The sequence below is a fragment of the Misgurnus anguillicaudatus genome, chromosome 15, assembly GCF_027580225.2.
Source record: "Misgurnus anguillicaudatus chromosome 15, ASM2758022v2, whole genome shotgun sequence".
NCBI classification, from domain to species: domain Eukaryota; kingdom Metazoa; phylum Chordata; class Actinopteri; order Cypriniformes; family Cobitidae; genus Misgurnus; species Misgurnus anguillicaudatus.
Window position 1 is genome coordinate 19,662,609 of NC_073351.2, and position 23,030 is coordinate 19,685,638.

General features: G+C 37.3%; 1 protein-coding gene across 2 annotated transcripts in view; it reads right to left on the reverse strand.

Moving 5' to 3' along the window:
• The window catches only part of rasgrf1 (Ras protein specific guanine nucleotide releasing factor 1), a 47,285-nt gene extending 41,649 nt beyond the window's left edge, over nucleotides 1-5,636 (reverse strand). For both annotated transcript variants that reach the window (XM_055173994.2, XM_055173993.2), the window contains exon 1: nucleotides 5,084-5,636. In XM_055173994.2, the coding sequence (XP_055029969.1) occupies nucleotides 5,084-5,359 (276 nt within the window). In that variant the 5' untranslated portion in view covers nucleotides 5,360-5,636. The remainder of the gene's footprint in view (nucleotides 1-5,083) is intronic.
• Between the last annotated feature and the right edge of the window lie 17,394 nt (nucleotides 5,637-23,030).

Genomic DNA, 23,030 nt, shown 5'->3' on the forward strand with positions numbered 1-23,030 from the left:
ACCCATTAAATGTCCCTTTTCTGATTGTTTAAAACAAAAAAATGTGTTTCTTATTCACTTATGAAATATCATTGGTGCAAAACCCATCTGCAACCAAACCAATGAAAGTAAACTGGCAATAACAGTCCAAATGTGCCGCAAGCCTTCAAACAGTGACTATAACAAAGTCATCTAAAAGGAAAACGTATCGCTGATGAACATATGGTGCTTTCAATAAAGGATATGACATTCAACAATAACCACTCTGAAAGGAGGTTGTTATCTAAGTGAATACTTTTCAATAATACATTCAATTTGCTTCATGAATTATGAGTTGGATAGCTCCATTCAGTTCAGCTCTTTCCACAGTCATCTACTGTAAATAAAATATCCTTTTGTGTTTAAACAACCTGTTACCTTTTACATAACCTTTAGCAATTTAATAATGATGAATGATCTTACATAAAAAACGGCCTTTCAGAGAATAAACGTGTACCAGTAGGTGCTTTCTATTACAGTAAATGCAAAAAAAAGAGCACCTTGACTCTATTCCCAGTCAAAATCCATAACACACAGCCTCAGGAATGCATATGCTCTTTCCTTTTCTGCATTTTTGCCACTACTCTTTAAAGGACACATTTTATTATCTCTGTCTTCAGCTCCTATTCAAGTGCATTCCTCAAAGAGACCAAAATAGCAAGCATCAATAAGTCTCCGCTCTCATTCTGTTGAGCTGCAAAAATGCAGCTGTTCCCAAAAGAGAGATGAGTGTTTTTCTATAAATGGGCCCTGACCCCTCAGAGGTACCGAACAGAACAAATTTAGCCCAAACAGCGTTAGCATTAATGAAGGAGGCGCAACGCTACACACACAAGATCCCTTCCAACCATTCTTTTTCTCATGCAAATAGGAGTTGCCATAGGAACCATGGGCTCAAATGCAGATATATTTAAAAAGGGCCAATGAATGAATGATAAAGCAGAGTGATTGGTATGTAAATACAATGAGAATACAAAGGTAGCAGAATGAGTTTCAATAGACCGCAAATTTGTGATGAATACACAAAATGCCGTTTTCTGAAAAGCGTTATGCTGAGTAAGTGTTTTTATGGATACAAAAACATCTCTTGTGCAGAGGAGCAATGAATGCTTTAAAAACAATAAAAGTGAAATATAAATAGTATTTCCAAGTGATACACTTATCTACTCTAAATATCCTTCCTGTCGCTATTTAATTGATAAAAAACGTTATTTTGCGTATTTGGTATAATACAATGTGTTTGCGTGGTTTATGGTTAAAAAACACGTTATTTTCCACATACCGTACATTTTTGTGGCTCCAGATTTTACTCGCTTCCTGAAATGCACGGATTTGAAAAAGTCTTTGTCCCTGATTGGCCAGCTAATCTGTACGTTGCGAGTGACCTGAATACCTTTGACGTCAGCCAGAAATGTGACGCTCCTTACCATGTGTGAAAGATTCAGTCACAATGCAATGCTAACAGGAGATAACTTACAGGCTGTGAGTCAAAGCGGGAGGAATTATGATAATGTCGGTCTTGTCTACATCACCAATCCCAGGAAGTAAACTGTTGCCTACAATCCATGTGTTTGTTGTAGTCCAAGAAAAGAGATTTGCATTGGAAACGATAACTCGCGTCATTGTTTACTTTGGGGTTTGTACCTTTTGCATATCGCTAACATGTACTAATACACACTTACACACCAAAGGAAATGTAAAAACGTGAATCGGACCATAGGTGCCCTTTAATGGTAGAGCATGTGCATTAGCAGCACAAAGGTGCTGATAAAATGTATAGCTTGAATTCTCTGTAAGTCACTTTGGATAAATCCAAATGCATAAATGTAATGTTACAAGAACAAAACAGTGGTAGTCTAAATTATAAAACGAACATTTATGTGCACATATAAATACTTTGCCATGTGGCATTAGACTGCCCTAGTTAAAAGATGCTTCTCTGTGTGAGTTGACAAACCTGGAAAAAGGTCCAGTACAAAGCCTGTTTAAAGCTTCACATGAATATGTAACAAACGCTTTGTAACATGTTATAAGATGTACAATGCTACATAAAAATTGATTAGTCTATAGACTTTCCCATAGACTCAAGCTGTCTTGCAGGAACAAGTGGAGCATCTGAGCAGGAATTTAGCATGCTTTGATATACGATCTGATAAGTTCCATCTAACTTTTCTGTTTCAATACAAATGAGAATAAGAGCATGATGAAATGTGCATGAAACTGCCAAACACTAGGCCTCTGATAGCAAGGTATCGCTGCACTAACTGCGTTCTGTTCTTTCGAGTATGAAAGACATGCACAGCATCAAACTCCGCATCCTGCTTTGTCAGCACAGGGACAGCTGTTCACAGAAAGGTCTTAGATTCATGTTGAATTGCAGTCCTTACACATACAAACAAACACTGCAGGCTGAACAGATATCCAGGGACAACGTAGAGCTATCTACTAGACAAGACATCTCAGCATCCACCACTGGGCAGTAGTCAAAAGTTGTGCTCGAAAAATAACCATGTGTTTTGTGCTTCAGAATGCTATTTGGCTGCAAAAGTGATTAAGTGGTTGGAAGATATTGTTGCGTCTGGTTGGTGATCATATATTGTTGCGTCTGGTTGGTGATCATAAAAGGAGCACTCAGTTGGTTTTTGTTTACATTTTGCTGTGGCTCTCCTTTGGCAGATTTAAACTGCTGTTACATCTAATTTTTGTTTTACAATTTGTAATATAATATAATATATATAGTATTATTACAGTTACTAATATTATTGGTAGTAGTACAACCCAGTATCACGAAATTACATAGTCACTTAAATTTTTTATTCTTTTCCATGACACGGTCACATTTTTCAGTGTTTATACGTGACCGCATTTTTGTTTACGTGTCCCTTTCACGTATTGGTTACTCAACTGTTTTGTCCTATTACCTTTGTCGCTTCGGTTTAGGGTTAGATTTACATAAAATGACGTCCTTACCCAAACCCAAATATAACCCTAACGCCAGGGGACAATGTTTTAAAATTTAAAAAATATAAAAAAATAAATCAGAAAAAATAGTTTAAACAAATACTTTAAGTGACATCCTAACGCAAACACCAAATCTAACCCTAAACCGAATCGACAATGGTTTGACAATAGGAAAAAGCAGTTGAGTAACCAATACTTGACAGGGACACGTAAACAGAAATGCGTGATACGGTCATGTATAAACACGGAGAAAAGAATAAAAAATTACGTGATACAGGGTTGAGTAGTAACTTGCCATAAACTTGTTGGAAACGTCATCTAATCTCAACATATCATATAGAATAAAAACAGCTTTTTTAACCTCCTAAGACCTGGTGTCCACATAATTCTGTGTAACTGGAATCTGTTGTACACAAATGTGGACAATTACAATTATTTCTTCAGGTTCAAAGAAAAATATTTGGTTAAGGGATGCATAACGAATAACGATTAATCGCGATTAATCTATAGCAGAATAAAAGTTTTTGCTTACATCATATACGTGTGTGAACTGTATACCTTTGTATATAAATGCACACACATGCATGTATATATTTAAGAAATGTTTACATATGTATATACATTTATATATAATTTATATATAATATAAATACTTATATATAAATATATATTTTTCTTAAATTAAACATGCATGTGTGCATATTTATATATACATAATTATTATACACAGTTCACACACATATAAAACAAACAAATATATGATGTTTATTCTGCTACCACAATTAATCGTTATGCATCCCTAATTTGGTTATTATATTTATTGGTTCTTCCTAACCCCAAATAGCTGGATGAAATCCAAAATGCAAGCCAAACCAAAGCTCGGGTCTTAGGAGGTTAAATCTCTAATGACTGTAGTCTTCATCTTATGTGTACTTCATTAACTGTATGTTCTTTATGTGAAACTTATTTCGCTTCTTTAAAAGATAAATGTTTCAAATTAGGAAAAATACATTAGTTAGGTCAACTACGTACATTTAAAGAACATGCAGCTTTTTATAAGCACTCTTGATCTAAAATAAGCTTGACACAGAAACCCTTGAGTAGGGGAAATCAGGATTGTAACCTTTTTCCTATGTTTAAATTAAATAATACATCATCAAATGCTTTAAAAGATCTGAGAAGACACAATGTATTGACATCTATCAAGTAGGCACTTGTCTCTGAAATGTTTGAAAACTATGATCAGCAGCATCTTTATCATTGCTGGATCACAATATTATAAACAAAGCAGGTTAAACCGTACACAAACTCTTATTAGACGCCTAAGCAATGTCTTTGAACATAAAGTTCAGTTTTGGAAACGATTTGTTGTTAAACACGTTGGGAAGACGCAGTTGCCAAGGTAGGATGCTATTAATATCAGCGCGGGAATTAAATCAATACGTCAAACAGACTGCGATTCTCCGCTAGTTTTCCGCATGATGGCGACTCTGAGGTTTATAAAGCGCTTTCCTCAGCGTCATTTTCTCTCTTGTGTGGCAGACAGCGGAACAGTCTCTTAAAACTTATATATAGTGAGGAGAAATGGTGAAAATAATACACATTTATCATTGCAGTGATGGAAACACCACCGAAAGACAATGAACTTAAATCGTTCAACAAGTCACTACTGTTTGTTATTTGAAATAAACTCTTAAGCTATTTTAAATGTTTAATGTAAAAGAATATAAACATAATATTTCAAAATAATCAATCAATGTAAGCAAACATTAAAAAATATAGTTATATTATGTAACATAATATACAAGCTTTAAACTGATTTCTACACAGACTTGACATGGCAATAAATAAAATACTAAACACATGATGTAAATAATGTGGAAAAATCTCCGAAAATGAAGCAAGCCAGCAGATGCTGTTGGTAAAAGTGTCTATAGCGCATGCTCATCATATCTTTACGCATAAAACAAACCCCCACTCGCTGCTGGCTGCAAGCAGAATTGCAATTTTTAGCACCTTACCCCCAAATTGACAAGCCAACTAAGCTATTCACATATTCCCCATACAGAAGTACACACAAAGAGATGAGAAAGTTGAAAGATACCTGTTTTTCTAAGCACTCCTTGGCTGACAGTGAAGGTTTGGGTGAGGGCGACCTGTCACACACACATCCCTCCAACAGGTATAATCCCGAGGGTCGAGAGCTGGACTCGCTCTCAAAATAAAACAGCATATTTTGCAACAGAGCAAACCACTTCGTGTGCCATTTTGTGTTGTCGGAGCTCTTTTTGCTTAAGCAGCCTCGCCTCGTAGCATCTTTCTTTGCCAAAAGACCCAGGTAGGTGACATGACCATCATTAAGTCGCATTCCCTTCTGCATTTTTGTGAAGAAGATGCTGGTTTGAGGGAAAAGGCTGGTGAGGCTTGTTTGGTCCTTACATCTTCTTAGCACGAGATCCCCGAGTACACGGGCACTTTCGGGATTAGAAACCAAGCATGGCACGTTCTGCCCATCCACTGCAATCAACGCATTGGCACGAAGTATGGAAGAAGCGCAGAGAAAAACGATAAATGCCAAAGTCTACCATCGTAATGTTCTCGGATGCGTTTAGGCTTTGCAAAGGATAAAAATGCCTTTAGTAACCTCTTCCGTGACGCAACGAGCAGGGAGAATTAGGCTACAGCGCGTGCGAGTGATGGTTTGTCGCGTTCTCACGTGCAATTCTCTATAAACCAGTGCGCGCGCTCGCTGCTGAATGAGGCAGTGTCGTCACGTGACCCGATTTTCGTCGAGTGCATTTCAGCACCTCGGACAGAGAGACGCAAACAACATTTTGCAATAATTTACACAGCTGATTGGTCAATGGTTCTCCTATAGCTTCACTGCAAATAACATTTTAACAACCTTTATTTTTAAGAGTGTAGTCAGGTAACTTTCTAAGTGAAGAATCAGTACGTTACTATAGTTAGACTAATTATGTTATCAATTTGTTATAATAACAGTCGACTTTAAGGAAAGTCAGGCTATTACATTTCTAGTTTCGACATATTTTATAGCCATTGACATTATGTACATTCACTAAACATGCTCACTACACCTTTGTAGGCTTTAGGCTATTATTGGTCTTTTAGGTAGATATCGATTTTTCATGGCTTGTCCAACCAATACATTTATCTGTAATCAATAGTGTGAATGATCCTCAACAGTCAATCAGTAGTAATTCGCGAGGAGCTTCGCATTTGCTTATAGTTAAGTAAAGGATTCACAATGACCTGCTGTTCCTGTAAGTATCAGTTGTGTTACCTCAGATGACTTTGCTTTGAGCATTTCGTGAAAGCAAATGCCCCTTTCCCTGAATATTCCTTTCACAATTGAGATCATGTGTTTTAATGAACCCTGGAGAACCCAAGGACCCTTTTCTTAGCAGCAATTAACATTGGCCAATTTTGACCCATGGGTTCTCCAGGGTTCAGATATCAGATGTTCATATTTAAACAAATTTCTTCTTCTTCTTCAAAAAAGTTATGTTATGAAATGTAAGAAACGTAATGCAGATTTACATGATAGATATGGAGAGTGTAATAAAAATGTTTTCCTCACGTCTATCCTGTGCTATCTCTCTGTGCATTTCTTTCTGTTCTGTACACAGCTATACTCAGGCTGACACACTTTTAAAAACACTCACATTGCATAATCAGGTACTGTATAGAAGCATGTAAAAACCCAGAAACACATACATTTTACTAGTGTAATTTGTCCATGTCTCTGAATCATACACGAGTAAAGCCTTTTTTGTGAGGGGCTTGCATTTAGTAACCACATTCAAAACCTCAAGTTAAACTGTGGTTCAAACCAACCTATACTCAGGCCCACTACAGTAGCTCCTTGAACGTCTGTGTCATTTCCTCTTCTTTATCTTCTGTGATTGTTGAAAACATGTCTGTGATTCACCATAGCAAGGTAAAAAATATATAACAAGGACATACTGTGAAAGTCTCCATTCAGTAATTTCTTGAAAAATGTAAAGACTCCTGACTTTTCCTTACATAGCAGGTACTGTATAAAATTTTTAAAACATTATGGGGCGGTTTCCCGGACAGGGATTAGACTAGTCCTAGACTTAAACACTTTTAAGAGCTCTCCAAACTGAAAACAACTTTCACTTACAGATCTCAAAATACATCAGGGCCCTTTGTTTTACTTCAAGATGCACACAGGTAATGTTTTTAGTAAGGCATGTTGTTTAAAACTAGTTATATTTCCTAATTAAACTAAGGCCTAGTCCTGGATTAAGCTAATCCTGGTCCGGGAAACCGCCCCTATATCTAGATAAATGCCCATTTTCCATCCAATCTTTGCAAAAAATTTACCTATGAACATGAACATCGCCCCTAAGTTTATGCTTAGATTGTTGTATTAACCCTTGACAGTCCGACGGACTCTTATTGCCTTCTACATTTTATGGCCTAAAACGCGTGAACTCGCTTAGAGCACCTTTAAAATGCGTGAGGAATAACGATTTCTCCGCCATTGACGAGTTATTTTATTGACGAGTTATCTCGTCAATTAAGAGAAAACATTTGCATAAAAAAGTGTCCCTGAATTTTTATGTTAATCTGCAATACCGCGATTATCCACTAGACTTACTTTATGCAAAAACTGAAGCGAAAATGTTATTTACTAATTGTAAACTCTGTGTATGTTTTGATAATCGTTCTGATTCTGATCTCTAAAAAGTTCCTTTCAGCTTTTTGCCCAAAAAAATATTTTTAAAGAAAAATACCCATATTTAAGAGTTTTTAAGCAGAGGAAAAAAATTATATATATATTATATATACTGTATCAGTGGTTCTCAAACTTTTTCCGCGTGCGGCCCCCCTTGGTTTCGGTGCATTCCTTCGCGCCCCCCCCCCAAAGAAAATGTATGACAAAAACTTCTAAAATGTATTTTTTAATTAAACAAAACATATTAAGTTATACAAAGTAGTGCTGTTGGTTGGTAGCCTTATTTTTATTAGGTTTAATTACACAGAATTCATGATAAATGAAGGTATTTTATAAAACGTCATAAAACTGGGGCCCCCCTGGCACCATCTCGCGGCCTCGGACCCCAGTTTGAGAACCACTCATATATATATTTATAGAAGAAAATTTTCCTGGAAGGCATTGTGTGACACTTTTGTGAAAATCACAAAAAATGCTAGCGGGCAACTTTTCAAAAAATGGCTGGCAGGGAATGAGTTAATTACCAAGAAACATCAATAAATAACCTCACGTTTCAAAATGAATCAAAAGGACGCACCACCCAGAATCACATGATCATTCACAAGAAAAGTTACTTCATGTGACCATTGCATGGCCTCTTCCCACAGTGCTCCTGAAGGATGCAAAATACACTTTGAAAATTACGCATGACATCCTCAAACAATCATACTACTGAAAAACATGAGTATTGAGCAAACTAATGCCTAGCGTACACCAAAGGATTTTCACAGTCCCAGACTAAAGACCGGCAGTCTTGAGGAATCTAACTGGAGTCTCGGCGCGCTCCCGTCGTCTCGATCGTTAACTGTGAGGTGATAATCTGCAGTCAGCGACCCGATTTATGCCAGTCTTTCTTTAGTCTTTCATATCAAAATGTTTGATATTATCGCAAGTCCCAGCGTAGTCTCATGACGTAAAACAATCAACAACCAATAAATTCGTTCTCCGGAAACAGGAAGCCATCAGTCACAACAAAGAAACATGTCGATGGACGTGGAAACACAACGAGCGCGAAGTAGGCGAAAATGGACCGTGGATAAAGAGGAGCGCATTGATGAGCGGTGGGCAGAGCAGCCGTGTCTTTTTGATGTAACCTGCCATTCATACCACGACAGAGTGGAAAAAGAAAAGAAGTGGAGCGATATTGCCTGTATGTGTTAACATGCTAACTCTACCACTCTATTGAATGGCATAACGTGCTAATGTTTTCTGGTATGTGCTTACATTCTTCACACCGCAAGCGCCCTTGCGGCGCGTGTTTTTTTCGGCGCCCATGTTAACAAGTTAAAGCACAAGCACGTACACCGCACGCGTGCGGTCATACACGTGACGCCATAAATGTCATAAATGTGTGTTTCAAACAGTCATGACTTTGAGCAATGTAAAAGAAAGCAATGAAATATTTAAAAACACCAGAAGACTGCGCTGTCATTCATTCTCTGCCCAGCAAATGAGTCCTCATATAGCTTAATACTGTTCAGAGAAACAGATAACGTACATCAATACATCTAAATCTTATGCTTAAACTGTTGACGGGAAACACGATCGACTGCTTCATGCTGTCAATCACTGAGTGATTTTTTTTTATTTTATCTTAAAACCTAAGAGAAACAGATTTAATAATGTGCCAATGGCTTTTTATGTCTATAATTGTGTATTGTGTCTATATCTGTCATTACACGAACCAGAACATCACGAAAACAATGTTGGTTAAACAAATCACAGTTATATAAATTACACTGACCGTCAAAAACCGTCTTGAAGAGGTTTTGCTCATTAATGCATATAAAATAAAGTAATGTGAACTTGAGATTTTTATACTGTTATTACAGTTTTTCTCAGTCGCTTTGGTACATTTCTCGAATCATACTCACAATTTGCAAAACAGTAAGTGCATTTCTCAAAACAATACGGACAAGTAGCAAATAACCTGCAAAAGCCACTCTCTTAATCAAAATCAAAATCTCTCAAATATCTGTGTCAATGAACATGTCATTGCCATCAGAATGACAAGTCAATGTGTCATTGTGTATGGATAAGACAGTCAAATTGTTTAGTCACGTTGTCAATATAACTAATATCTAATAATATTAGACTTTCACTGGCAGCCCAAATTTAGCCTTGTTAGCCAAACACGCTTGCTGGGTCAGGAGGTATAGGAAGACTTCAGTGTAACTTGTTCAAAGAAATAAGAAACTGCTTTTTTGATGTGCACAAGTGACACAATGATGTGAGAAATGAACAAGTAGTTTTGAGAATTTCAATTCTGATCTGAGAAATGTACCAAAGCGACTGAGAAAAACTGTAAACTGCACAGTATGCGCTGCAAACGCAGCTGGTGTGAAAGCACAATGGACACGCGCATACATTTTTGTTAAATCACTCCTGAGCATGATGATAAAAAGCTAAAATAATCTTGTTGTAGTCTTGTAAATAGTGTCACTACAAGATTCAGTGTTTGTAAAATCTTTAGTCTGAGACTAAAAACTGTGAACCCAAGTCTTTAGATGTGAGCTGATAATCCTATAAAGTCTTTTCTAAATCTTTTCAAAGTCTTTAGGTGTACACAAAGCATAATACGTAACAAGCAGATCATAGACCTTGTGTGCTTTTGAACAAATCAATTGAGTAATTCGATGACTCACAATTCACAAAAATCTAGGCGCCTACCAAAGTAATGATGTAACCTGCAGACTGGGACACCAAAAATTGTTAGGTGTATGTTTAAAAATACTGTACTAAACTTTAGTATTGACTATAGTAAACTGTAGTACATTGAAATTTATGTAGTATATTATAGTAGGTACTACACTTTGTTAATGTGAACTGTAGTATTCTGTAGTTTTAACTGTATTGAATTAATAAACTGTAGTAAATAAAGTGGCATACATTAATACATACTATGGTGATGCTCAAAACACTACAGTATCTAGGAACCTTACTACATACTACAGTAAATAATAAGTTAACAGTTTTTTCATGTGGACCCCCCACACATGATTATTGAATCCTAGGTAGGTAGATAATAAGAATTATTTCCCGCTGTTGACCTCGATCACTGGAGGACAGTTCTGTTTATATGATTATACTGTAAAAAGGTCTGTAAATGTTTTAAATATAAGATCTGAAAAATAATTTTAATTCATTACAAAGTTGCTAATTGTATCTATCAATTACAGTTAAGCATTTTCTCGTCATTTGTTTGTTGAAAAAACTGCGCTGTATACAGACGTTAAAGGTCAATGTACTGTACACTTGACCCGATTGGCACAAAACGGCTCCTTTGCCAATAATTTCTACCGTTGACCTCCTCTCATCCCACCATGCCTCACCGAATGAAACAGCTCAAGGTTTCAATTGGGGAACCAATTATCTGGTTTCATCAGAATGTGTGACGTGTGTCATGTGACGCAACTCTTTGTCTCGTCACTAATGTGTCTGAACAATAAACCATGTTCTAGCGCAGAACACAGCAGCATGCTTTAAGCACCCAATTTGTTTAAAAGGCACAGGCTTTAATCTGCCTCTGTCAGTCTGCTGGCTACTTCACAGAGCAGATTCATTTACGACTTTATCCGCGTTGTTATCTGCTCTCCCTCAGATCTACACTCACATAAATCCTCTACACCTACAGTGACATCTATTTGAATACATAAAGATTTTTTAGTTGTTGGATAAACTACTTAATGTAGAATTAACATTAGCGTTTGTCCATTATTTACACAAACTAACAAAAGAACTGAAACAGAGAGCTGATGATAGGAGAATCCTATCTTTTTATGATTTCAAATAGATTGTGCTGTCATTGATGATTGTCTCCTGCTTACGTCATCTTTTAAATAGATTTGCATAGGCAAGGAAAGAGATAACACAAAGCCCATTCTTTATCTGCTTGGTCAGTCTCAGATGGTGTGTATGTCTATGTGTACATATTGGACTGAGGAGTCTCTGAGTGTCCTATCCTGCACACAGTTATGTGAATGTTATTTTTCAGGCTGTTTTATTTTCACAGATTGATGAAGGGATTAAAAGCAACAGTTTTGTCTGCAGTAATCTGAATCAGCAGTCCTTTGGTAGCTATACAGAAGCCGTACTGAAGCTCCAGCTGGGCTGACTGTGACTGTTTACTGATAGAAAAATAAGAAGACCTCCAGGTATCCTTGTCTGCTCTGCTTATCTGTTTTCCAGAATTTTTCTCTGTTCCAACCACAGCAAACATCTTATGGATGAGGGATGGTATTTATGTGAGAGTTAAACCTTCAGGCTCAGTAATCCAAGCTGGATTCAACGTCAGTAACAGTAACGTCAGGTTTCTGCTCTGTGAATCGTAAAGTGTGTAATTTCTGTTGCACTAAGGCAATTAAAAAACGAATAAAAAAATGACACCCACTAAAAAAAGAAAAATCATTTATGAGCTTTTATTAATATCTCAATTATTTCTACACGAAATCTCATAAAATATCTCCATCAGAGTTTCAGAAGAGATCCCAGCAATGTAACAAACTGAGCTCAGATCTGCAATCAAAAGTTAACTATATTGAAGAATAATTTTACTTTTATCTACACTCATTTGATAAATTATTAATGTCTTTTCTCATGTGCTTTTATTTTTATTTCTCTTAAACAATTTTAGGAGAAACGTCAGAGACTAAGTTAATATGAAAAGAGCCACCGTTAAAGAGCAATAATATTTTTCTCTGGTTTACTCTCAATATCATCATGGTGTTTCAGTGGCGGCCGGTGACTTCTTTTTTTGAGGGCGCTCGATGCGAAGTTCGTCACAACATGTATGTAGCCCGTCATGGATTGTGGTTTTTAATTTCAAATATGTGTTCTGCACGTCAAGTGATCATATGTGCATCACGTGTCTTGTCAGAATAAGTGCCTGCTGCAGACGCGTCTAATGCTGCGTTAACACCAGCGTTAACAACGTGCTATTCTCGCGTAGTTGGACACTTGAAAATTTGAGTTTACCTGCTTCATTCGCGCTTGAAAGCCGCGTGTAAAATTCTAGTCATTCGAGACATTCCGCGTCATGGGATTGGTTAACGCGGCACGGAAATCCGCCGAAGTTCAGATTTTTCAATTTGTGCGTCTCCCGCGGCAACGATCAATTTGCGTGCCATTCGCGCTGCGCCTACCATGCGTACCGCGCCGCAGGATGCCTAATCGCGTCTTTGCATTGACTTGACATGTAAATCACCCGTGCTGGCTGCCTCTACCGCGGTTGGTGTAAACGCAGCATAAAAGGTTTATAATAAAAGAGATGCTTGCGTTTGCCAGATAGTCTCATAATCTCATGCGTAATCAGAGTTTACTGTTAAGGGAGTGTCTTGCGTGTATTTTGTGAACCTGAGCATCTCTTTTTATCATAAACGGTTTTGACGCATGTGCAGCAGGCACTTATTTTGACAAAACACTTAATGCACGTGGTTCACATGATGCAACAAACACATATTTTGAAAATACAAGCAACACACATGACACTCCGAACACTTATTTTGAATTTGCGCCCCTCAGGTGAGCAGTCACGATCCGCCACTGGTATGTTACATCCCATTTGAAAATTAACCATGATTTTACCACAGTTGAAACATGATTACTATACACTCTAAAAAGGTACAGAAGCTGTCACTGGGGCAGTACCCTTATATACCCTTATAGAGGGCATAGTACCTCAGAGCTATATATTATGATCTCACAGAAAGTTGTGTTATAGTCACGAAAAATTTGATCAATTTATTTGTATCCAAGGCACAAAATTCTGCTTTTTTCGTGTCACTCATTATAAATACTTTTTTATGTCCGTGGCATGACTTTATTTTTCATGTCATTTTATTTATTGTTTTCCCAATTTTCCCCCTTTTTTTCAATCATTGTCGCTTTGGGTTGGGGTTAGATTTGGGGTTTGGGTTAGGATGTACTTTTATGTATGGGTTTCTACATGTTTTTCTTCCGCTTTTAAAACTATTCTTGCCTGGAGTTGGTGTTAGAGTTGGGGTTTGGATGTCTAAAAATGTAACAGAAAGTGATCCTAACCCAACCCCAAGCGACAATAAAAAGAAACAATGAGAAAATAATACAGTACATACAATTAAACAAAAAAGAAGTTCGTGCAATGGACACAAAAAACTATTTATAAAAAAATTGTGTGAGTGACACAAAAAAGTACGGAGCCCCTAAGGGGACATGGAGAAAAAATTAAATAAATTGTATTCTTTATCTTTACAGAATAAAACTATCGTCTGTGCACGTGAAAGTATCCCACGCGAAACTATTGCGTGCGCACGTGAAACTATCGTGTGCGCACGTGAAAGCGAAAGTTTCACGTGCGCACGAGAAAGTTTCACTTGCGCACGCGAAACTAAACTTTTTACAAAAATTCTGCACATGAAGGTTTCGTGTGAGCACATGAAAGTTTCACATGAGCACATGAAACTAAACTTTAGATTTTTTTACTCATCTGTGCTCAAGGCAAAAAAATCTAAATTTTCTTGCCATGGACATGAATAAATTAATCAAATTATGCATGACTATAACACGACTTTCCGTGAGATCAGACTGATTAGTACCTCAAAATTAGCTAATGGTACATATTAGGATTTTCAAGGGTACCACAATGACACAGGGTCACAGTGACAGCTTTTCTATACCTTTGGAGATGGTTTTGTCTGTGGTAATCAATAAACCATACAATTTTTTTTAAAGGGTATCTTAGAAGAATCAATACTGTAGGCTATAGGTAGAAATGCCTTTAGCTAACTTTTTACACATCAATCTTTTGCATCTATGACCTAAGTTTCATTGACATTTCTAATGCAGGTGTCAATGCATTAACTCTTAGTAAAATTCTTAATGATGGTTAGAAAGGACATGGCTGAAGACATTGTGCTGTGTGTTTGAGAACGGTCTACCCCTAATTACATGATCCACTAGGCCTCTAATTCAGCGTGCTCCTCTTAGACGACATTTACTAATTACTCCTTCCTTTTTTTAGAAGCAGCTCCCTTGGTCTTATCAAGCCTTCCCTTGTTTCTCATTGTCTGCTGCCTGTGCATGCTCACGGGGACTGAAGACGCTACCATGGGCTCCACCTATCAGAGACGATTCGAGGAGCATGTGGGTTGCTCCATCAAAGCCATTAGAAATACGTCACACATGTACCTCAGCTTGATCGGTTTGTACTAGCGAACAAAATGTTTTCATGATGTGTTATGGTGAATAGGGGCTATCCTGCAGTCAAATGGGATTTATTCGGTCTTAAATTTTTTGGGAAAGGTGAGGTGGGGTAATCTTAAATAAAATAAATAATTAAATACTTTGGGTATTCAAACAAATGGCTACGCATATTTTAATATGAGCTCTAATTGGTATTTTGTGGAAAGGAGATATTGGCTACAATTGAAAAATGTTGGATTGTTTTAACCCATGGTGGGCTAATATCTCAACCAATGGTTTACATTAACCTAAAAAATGTCCATATGAAAAAATCTATCATCTTGGGTTAAAAAAACGCAGCATAGGTTAATGTTAAAGTTTTGTTCATTTTTACCCAACCATGAGTTGAAACCCAGCATTATAAAAATGTAAGTACTATACGTTATGATCTGCATTGCTCCAAATTCTCTACAATGACTCAATAGGCCACTAAAACATAACAAAAATGATTGATATCTGTTGTCAGGGATTTATGAAAAACACAACAAAAGACTTTTTGGCGACATGAATAGAAACCAAAATTTAATCAATGCTGACATTAAACCAAAAACAAATCTTGGTAGTATGTGTGGAACATAAGGTAGCATTTTTGCTTAAAAATGTGCAAGAGGAAAATGTGAATGTGTTTTGTCAAAGAAAAGATTAAGTGATATGACTCATCTACAGTACAGTACAGTATGTGGATAATTTCATTATGTAGCAAAAAAATTACACAGAGATCAACTACCAGATGTATAAGGACCAAAGGGGTATATAGGGAACAGAGCTATAGAGCATCTGCATGACCAAAATGAGCTCACATTTTCACAGACACAACAAAATTATATAAAGATGTTAATTTTTTACCATGGTTGCATCAGCCAGCTTGAGAACTGGAGCTTTGAGTGGGTTTACAGACTGAATGAGGAAGCTTTTCAGGTTATTAGAAGTTTAACCTGAAAAGCTGATATTTAATCTCAGTAGTGTCCTATCATTTAATGCTTTGTAGGTTTTTCTATCAGCAGTCATTTAAAATCCCGTGGACACAGATGAAGTAATACAGAGGAAAATACACATCACTTTAAATAGCTTGACGAGAGGGAATCATTATAACATACAAGTGATGTTACTGATGAAGTTTGTATGATAAAAATAAATTATTATTTGTGATAGTATGACAAACCCAGAGGAATGATTAAAAGCTGTGATTCTAAACACCACATATCAATGAATTTGTTGAATGTGTATGTGCTGGCCAAGATGAGCTTTGAAATCTTGGTTGAATCCAGGTCTTCGTGTAGCTGCTTCCTCTAAACAGAGCCTGATTCTCCTCAGTCAGGACCCATTAAATGGCATGCCAGTCAAAGGGGTTTGGAGGGGGGGGGGGGTTATGGATCCCAGAGAGACTGGCCTGATGTCCCCTACATGCCTGTTCATTGGGCTCTGCACTAACCTCTGTATTTCCCCCACACTGTCAACATCATTACAGGCTTTTTCAGGACAGTTTGACTGACGCATCAGTCGTGTCCAATAGATGACTTGTGACATGGGTGTGACATCAAGCTTTGCTCCTTTCGAAGATTACACCTCTTTATAAAGGCACAATGTGTAATTTTCAACGCTAGAGGTAGCTAAACAACAATGAACGCAGCTTAATGATGCTGTCTAGGAGTGGGGAACATTGAGAGATGTAGTCTTAACTTTTAAAGGGACACTCATTTTTTTTTTTTGAAAATATGCTCATTTTCCAGCTCCCCTACAGTTAAACAATTGATTTTTACAGTTTTGGAATCCATTTAGCCGATCTCCGGGTCTGGCGCTACCACTTTTAGCATAGCTTAGCATAATCGATTGAATCTGATTAGACCATTAGCATCGCACAAAAAATGACCAAAGAGTTTTGATATTTTTCCTATTTAAAACTTGACTCTTCTATAGTTACAGTACATCGTGTACTAAGACCGACGGAAAATTAAAAGTTGTGATTTTCTAGGCAGATATGGCTAGGAACTATACTCTTATTCTGGCGCAATAATCAAGGACTTTGCTGCTGTAACATGGCTGCTGGAGGCGCAATGATATTACGCACTGCCCGAAAATAGTCCTTTGCTATTGAAAATGGCCAAGGGGACTATTTTCAGGCGCTGCGTAATATCATTGCCATGTTACGACAGCAAAGTCCTTGATTATTATGCTTTTGAATCGCTCTTGTACTTTGATGTCACTGACATTGTGTGACATCGCCTTTTGATCGTTTTGATGTTGTCCGTACGCAATAAGCGCAAATGACTTGTTTACTTATTCTACAACTTCATTGGGCAGTTTCCCTGACATGGTTAAGATTAATTCAGCACTAGGTCTCAGTTGTATTAGCATATTTAAAACAAACCTTACAAAAAACAATACTGGTGTGCATCTTGAGACAAAATGATGGTACTGATATACAGTGAGGAAAATAAGTATTTGAACACCTGTCTATCAGCTAGAATTCTGACCCTCAAAGATCTGTTAGTCTGCCTTTAAAATGTCCACCTCTACTCCATTTATTATCCTAAATTAGATGCACCTGTTTGAGGTTGTTAGCTGCATAAAGACACCTGTCCACCCCATACAATCAGTAAGAATCCGACTACTAACGTGGCCAAGACCAAAGAGCTGTCCAAAGACACTAGAGACAAAATTGTACACCTCCACAAGGCTGGAAAGGGCTACGGGGAAATTGCCAAGCAGCTTGGTGAAAAAAGCTCCACTGTTGGAGCAATCATTAGAAAAATGGAAGAAGCTAAACATGACTGTCAATCTCCCTCGGACTGGGACTGCATGCAAGATCTCACCTCGTGGGGTCTCAATGATCCTAAGATAGGTGAGAAACCAGCCCAGAACTACACGGGAGGAGCTGGTCAATGACCTGAAAAGGTTACTGTTGGTAATACACTAAGATGTAATGGTTTGAAATTAGGCATGGCACGAAAGGTTCCCCTACTTAAACCAGCACATGTCCAGGACCTTCTTAAGTTTGCCAATGGCCATTTGGATGATCCAGAGGAGTCATGGGAGAAACTCATGTGGTCAGATGAGACCAAAATAGAACTTTTTGGTCATAATTCCATTAAACGTGGTTAGAGGAAGAAGAATGATTAGTAACATCCCAAGAACACCATCCCTACTGTAAAGCATGGGGGTGGTAGCATCATGCTTTGTTTATTTTTTCTGAGCATAGGACAGGACGACTGCACTGTATTAAGGAGAGGATGACCGGGGCCATGTATTGCGAGATTTTCTAGCGACAGGCCAGAAACCTGACTGATCTGGGGAAGATCTGTGTGGAGGAGTGGGCCAAAATCCCTTCTGCAGTGTGTGCAAACCTGGTGAAAAACTACAGGAAACGTTTGACCTCTGTAATTTAAACAAAGGCTACTGTACCAAATATTAACATTGACTTTCTCAGGTGTTCAAATACTTATTTGCAGCTGTATCATACAAATAAAAAGTACAAAAATCATACATTGTGATTTCTGGATTTTTTTTATTTAGATTATGTCTCTGACAGTGGACATGCACCTACGCTGACATTTTCAGACCCTTCCGTGATTTCTAAGTTCAAGAACTTGCAAAATAGCAGGGTCTTCAAATACTTATTTTCCTCACTGTATGTTAAGATACATCAGTGCAAATAGTTTTTAAGTTAAGGCAGCTCAAACATGCATTTTAGTCTGGGACTAGGATAAGCCCTGTCCGTGAAACCGCCCCCATATGATAAATATGCCAGGGATTTGTAGTGAGATCTATTGACCTCTTGGTACATCATATTGTGTGACACAGTCAAAAACTCATGGCACATACCTTGGGTCTGTATTTGTAGGTTTCAGCTAAAGCCCAAGCACGATTTCATATGATGCATTTAATTCATCCAGTGTTCAGGATCTGAATGCATTGATTCTATTTCAGTGAGTTTGTGGAACACTGAGTACCGTGGAAGGTGCTATTTTAGGAACCTAGTACAGTATGAATTATGGAGCAAAATGCTGTGCAATGTGCATCTCTGTGGCTATGACCCTGAGAGTCCAGGCGTCTGTGGAAATGGGGATGGTCGTGAGCGTTGACCATGCCCTGTTCCTAGTGTGTCTGGATCATAGACGTGGGTTGAGTGTTGTGTTGGTGGAAGATGGCAATGGTCCATCTTATGGCCTTGGCTCATGGTTGTGTGCTCTGTGCTGGGTACTGCCTGCAGGGTCACCACCTGGCCGGTGCTTCCTCCAGTTAGGCGGAGTAGCTCAGAAATACCGGACAGCATGGCCGTAATTGAATTTCAAACATGCCACTGTGTGTCGGACTGAAAACAAGAACTGTGTGTGTTTAACGCAGACTCTGTTACATTTTACCTGCATGTCTGATTTTAGGACATCGAAATGCAAACTTTTCTGTGCTAAATTACTTCACATACTGTATAAAGCCTATAAAGTCTGGGTCACACTAAATGATTTTTAAAATCGCATCAGACAATGACATGACAATAAAAAAAATGACGATTTAACAGTTTTGTTCCTATAGTGTGTGGAGTGTCAGTATGTGATCATGACAGTATACCACACTTCAACAGATTCCCTTCACAAACAACCCAATTCTCGACTGAGAACAGAAAAAATCTTACAAAGTCTGTCACGGTCAAATGTGACTTTACAGTAAACAAACACGGCAGACAATGGGCACAAAGAAAGCATTAATACTATGTTGACTGCTTTTTACATCTCCGAAGGCCATCTCACTTTGGACTGTGTTGTTATGTTTTCTTCTTTCATTAGCTTGTTTTCTGATTGAGTATCATTTCATGACACATACTGTAACAGCACGTTTGTCCCCACACAACAGTATTTCTGGTTGTAAATATTCAACAAATATTTCGGATTTGGGATCAGTGCAGCTCTTACCTGTGCGTGCTTCCGAGCAGAATCTAACACACCACGCACCACAGAAAAAACAAATATAAGATAATCGGATAACGTACAACCATGAAGATGATCAGGACTTAACATAGTTTTGTTGTAAGGGGGGAAATCGGTCCAAATTCGGTCCGATTATCTTTTAGTGTACAATAGCATTTTCCATGCATTTCAAACCTTTAGATTTAGCCATTTAGGTGATAAGCACCGGAATTTAATTTAATCAGGAACATGTTTGCTTGAAAGACTGACATGTCCCTTGGCTGACATCTCATTTTGTCTGAATTGCTTTATGAATAAGCGAGAGCGTGTTTGGCAGCAAGAAATAGAGAGAAAGAACAGGAAGGAGTTCATTTGAAAGGAAAGCGTACAATTTTTCTGAGTAGTCTATTACATGAGTGTAAGATATGAACGACATTTCAAATGAAAGATACTACATTGATCATGAAATTTTTTCAGCAGCGAAGTTGGCAAAAAATGTATGGGTCAAAACTTTTATTAGAAATCACAAAAAAGTATTTTTTTTTATTTATGAATATGTACACGGACATAAGTTTTTGATCTGAATCCATAAAAATATTTTGAAAGGAGTATTTTATGCCAGTTAAACAATTACAGACAGATAAACAAAAATCCTATGAACGCTGCTACCCAGTCTCACAAAATTATGTACCTATAGTCATGTAATTTTCTGATTATTTTTCGTGATACTGTCACGAATTTCCGCGTTTTATTGGAATTGTATGACGAATTTCTGTTTCTGTGTCATTGTCACGTATTGGTTACTCAACTGCTTTTTCCTATTTTCAAACAATTTTTGGTTCGGTTTGGGATGTCACTTTAAAGCAACACTATGTAGTTTCCATGTAAAAATGACTCACAGCTCCCCATGTGGTTGAAAAGCGCAACAGTGCCTGATATCAGACACTCTTCTGCAGGCAGTGGGAGGGGAGGGGCTGTGTTTCCTACCCTCCACCGCCACTTTTTAGAATGTGCTTGTAGCAGCTAGGCGGCTGCTCAGGTTGCAGCAACAGTACAATTTGCCAGTTAAAAGTTGTTCTATCACTGAAATAATTTTAGAGACATTATTTAAAGGTAACAAAACTACATAGTTTAAGTATTGGTTTATACTATTTTTTTCAGATAATGTTTTTTATATTTTCTACATTTTAAACCATTGTCGCCTGGCGTCAGGGTTAGAGTTGGGTTTGGGTAAGAATGTCATTTTATGTAAATCTAACCATAAACCGAACCGAAAATGGTAGGAAAATAGGACAAAACAGTTGAGTAACCAATACGTGACAATGACACATAAACAGAAATTCGTGATATGATCACGAAAAAAATGCGGAAATTCGTGACAGTATTACGAAAAAAGAATCAAACAGTCAGAGAGATTTGCAAAAATTTAAGCTACTGTACGTGACACAGTCATGTATTCCATTTAACCCAAAACATTTGAGATGGTGGCCCATGGTGCCTACTTTCCACTTTGATTTTATTGTGAAATTTGTAATACACTCCTGATAAATATAACAAGATAAGATGTAAATAAAATCAGAAATCAGTAATGATAGCATACATTTTTAGCAATACAGAACAATAGATTATTTATAGATTGTACAGTTATGTCTTTGGTGTAAGCTATATGAAAACAACTTGATGCATGAAATAAATTTGCTTCAAGCATGAGTTAAAATCAGCCTTTTCGCTACTCTTTATTGTGAGTATAAATGAGAGACCTTCAGTATTGTTGGGCTAGATGTCTTTTCCAAGCTTTGCAATGATCACAGCATTGCATTGTGTTTATACGCGGTTGCCACAAAGCCCAATGTCAGTGAGAAAAGGACGACCATAAAAACACAAACTAGGCCAATTATCAGTGACTATGAAATCAAACGCTAATGCAAAGTGGCAGAGCCTAGGCAGAGATACGCAGGGTGTCTTGAAGCTCTGCTCTCTCCGTCAGGCCTGTAAATGTGAACCCAGAGAGGACACACACAAGGTCTCCAGTTACATAACCAAGTCCATCTTCCTGTCGCTCTGCTGCTACTGAGAAGAGGAGGTGGCTGTCCCTCTTCATCGTTTGCCCAAGGAAAAATTCGCTATATGACCATGTTGACCATTATCATGTTTCACATGTTGAAATTCACAATGTAAACTTCCTGGCAGTGTGTTGAACAATTAAATCAGTTTAGGGGCAAAAGTATACATTAAACTGGTAAACAGGCATTTCCATTACATCCAGCAGGCATACTTAGCCTATCATTACAAACACATACAAGGGTACCAAGCAAGTTTTCTGATTGTATTTGCCATTGTTATTGTTCAAAGCCTGAGAGTGGGTAGACTATAACAGGAGTTTTAAAACTGGGGTTTGATGACCCCCAGGGGGGTCCAAGGGGGTCCCCAGAAAATTTCAGAGAAAAAAGTAATTAAATTGTAAAAGTCGACTATGTCGCCAATTATTTATGTTTAGAAACAATATTTTTAAATGTTCCTTCTTGCAAAAAATATATCATTATATACAGTATCATTTATATATAAACAGATACAATATATACATATTTGTGACCCTTTAAAAGCTATACATCTGAATAAATAAGCTTTCCATTGATGTGTGGTTTCTTAGGATAGGATAATATTTGCCCGAAAAATCTGGAATCTAAGGGTGCAAAAAATATATAAATATTGAGAAAACTGCCTTTAAAGTAATCCAAATGAAGTCCTTAGCAACTGCATCCACTCAAAAAAAAAAAAAAACACTTTGGTAACACTTTACTTGAAGGGGTGTTGATAAGACTAACATGACACCTTCATAATCATGACATGACACATGAACATGAAGAACATTTTATGCACATTTATGACAATTGTTATTAAGTGTCATTTGTTCAGTTGTGTCATTTTTAATGCAAAGATGACATTGTTTAAATTGTCTTTGTTATGACAACTTGACATAAACCAATACATCATAACTTGTCATAAATCTGTCATAAACATGACATAGCAAAATAATGATCAAACTTAAGAAACTACCTAGCTTTATGGGTTAACATTATATTAAACTGTCATTTTAATGTCATTAAATGTTAATACTAAAATAATAATACAATTTATTTTGTAGACTTTTAATTTGTAGTTTATTA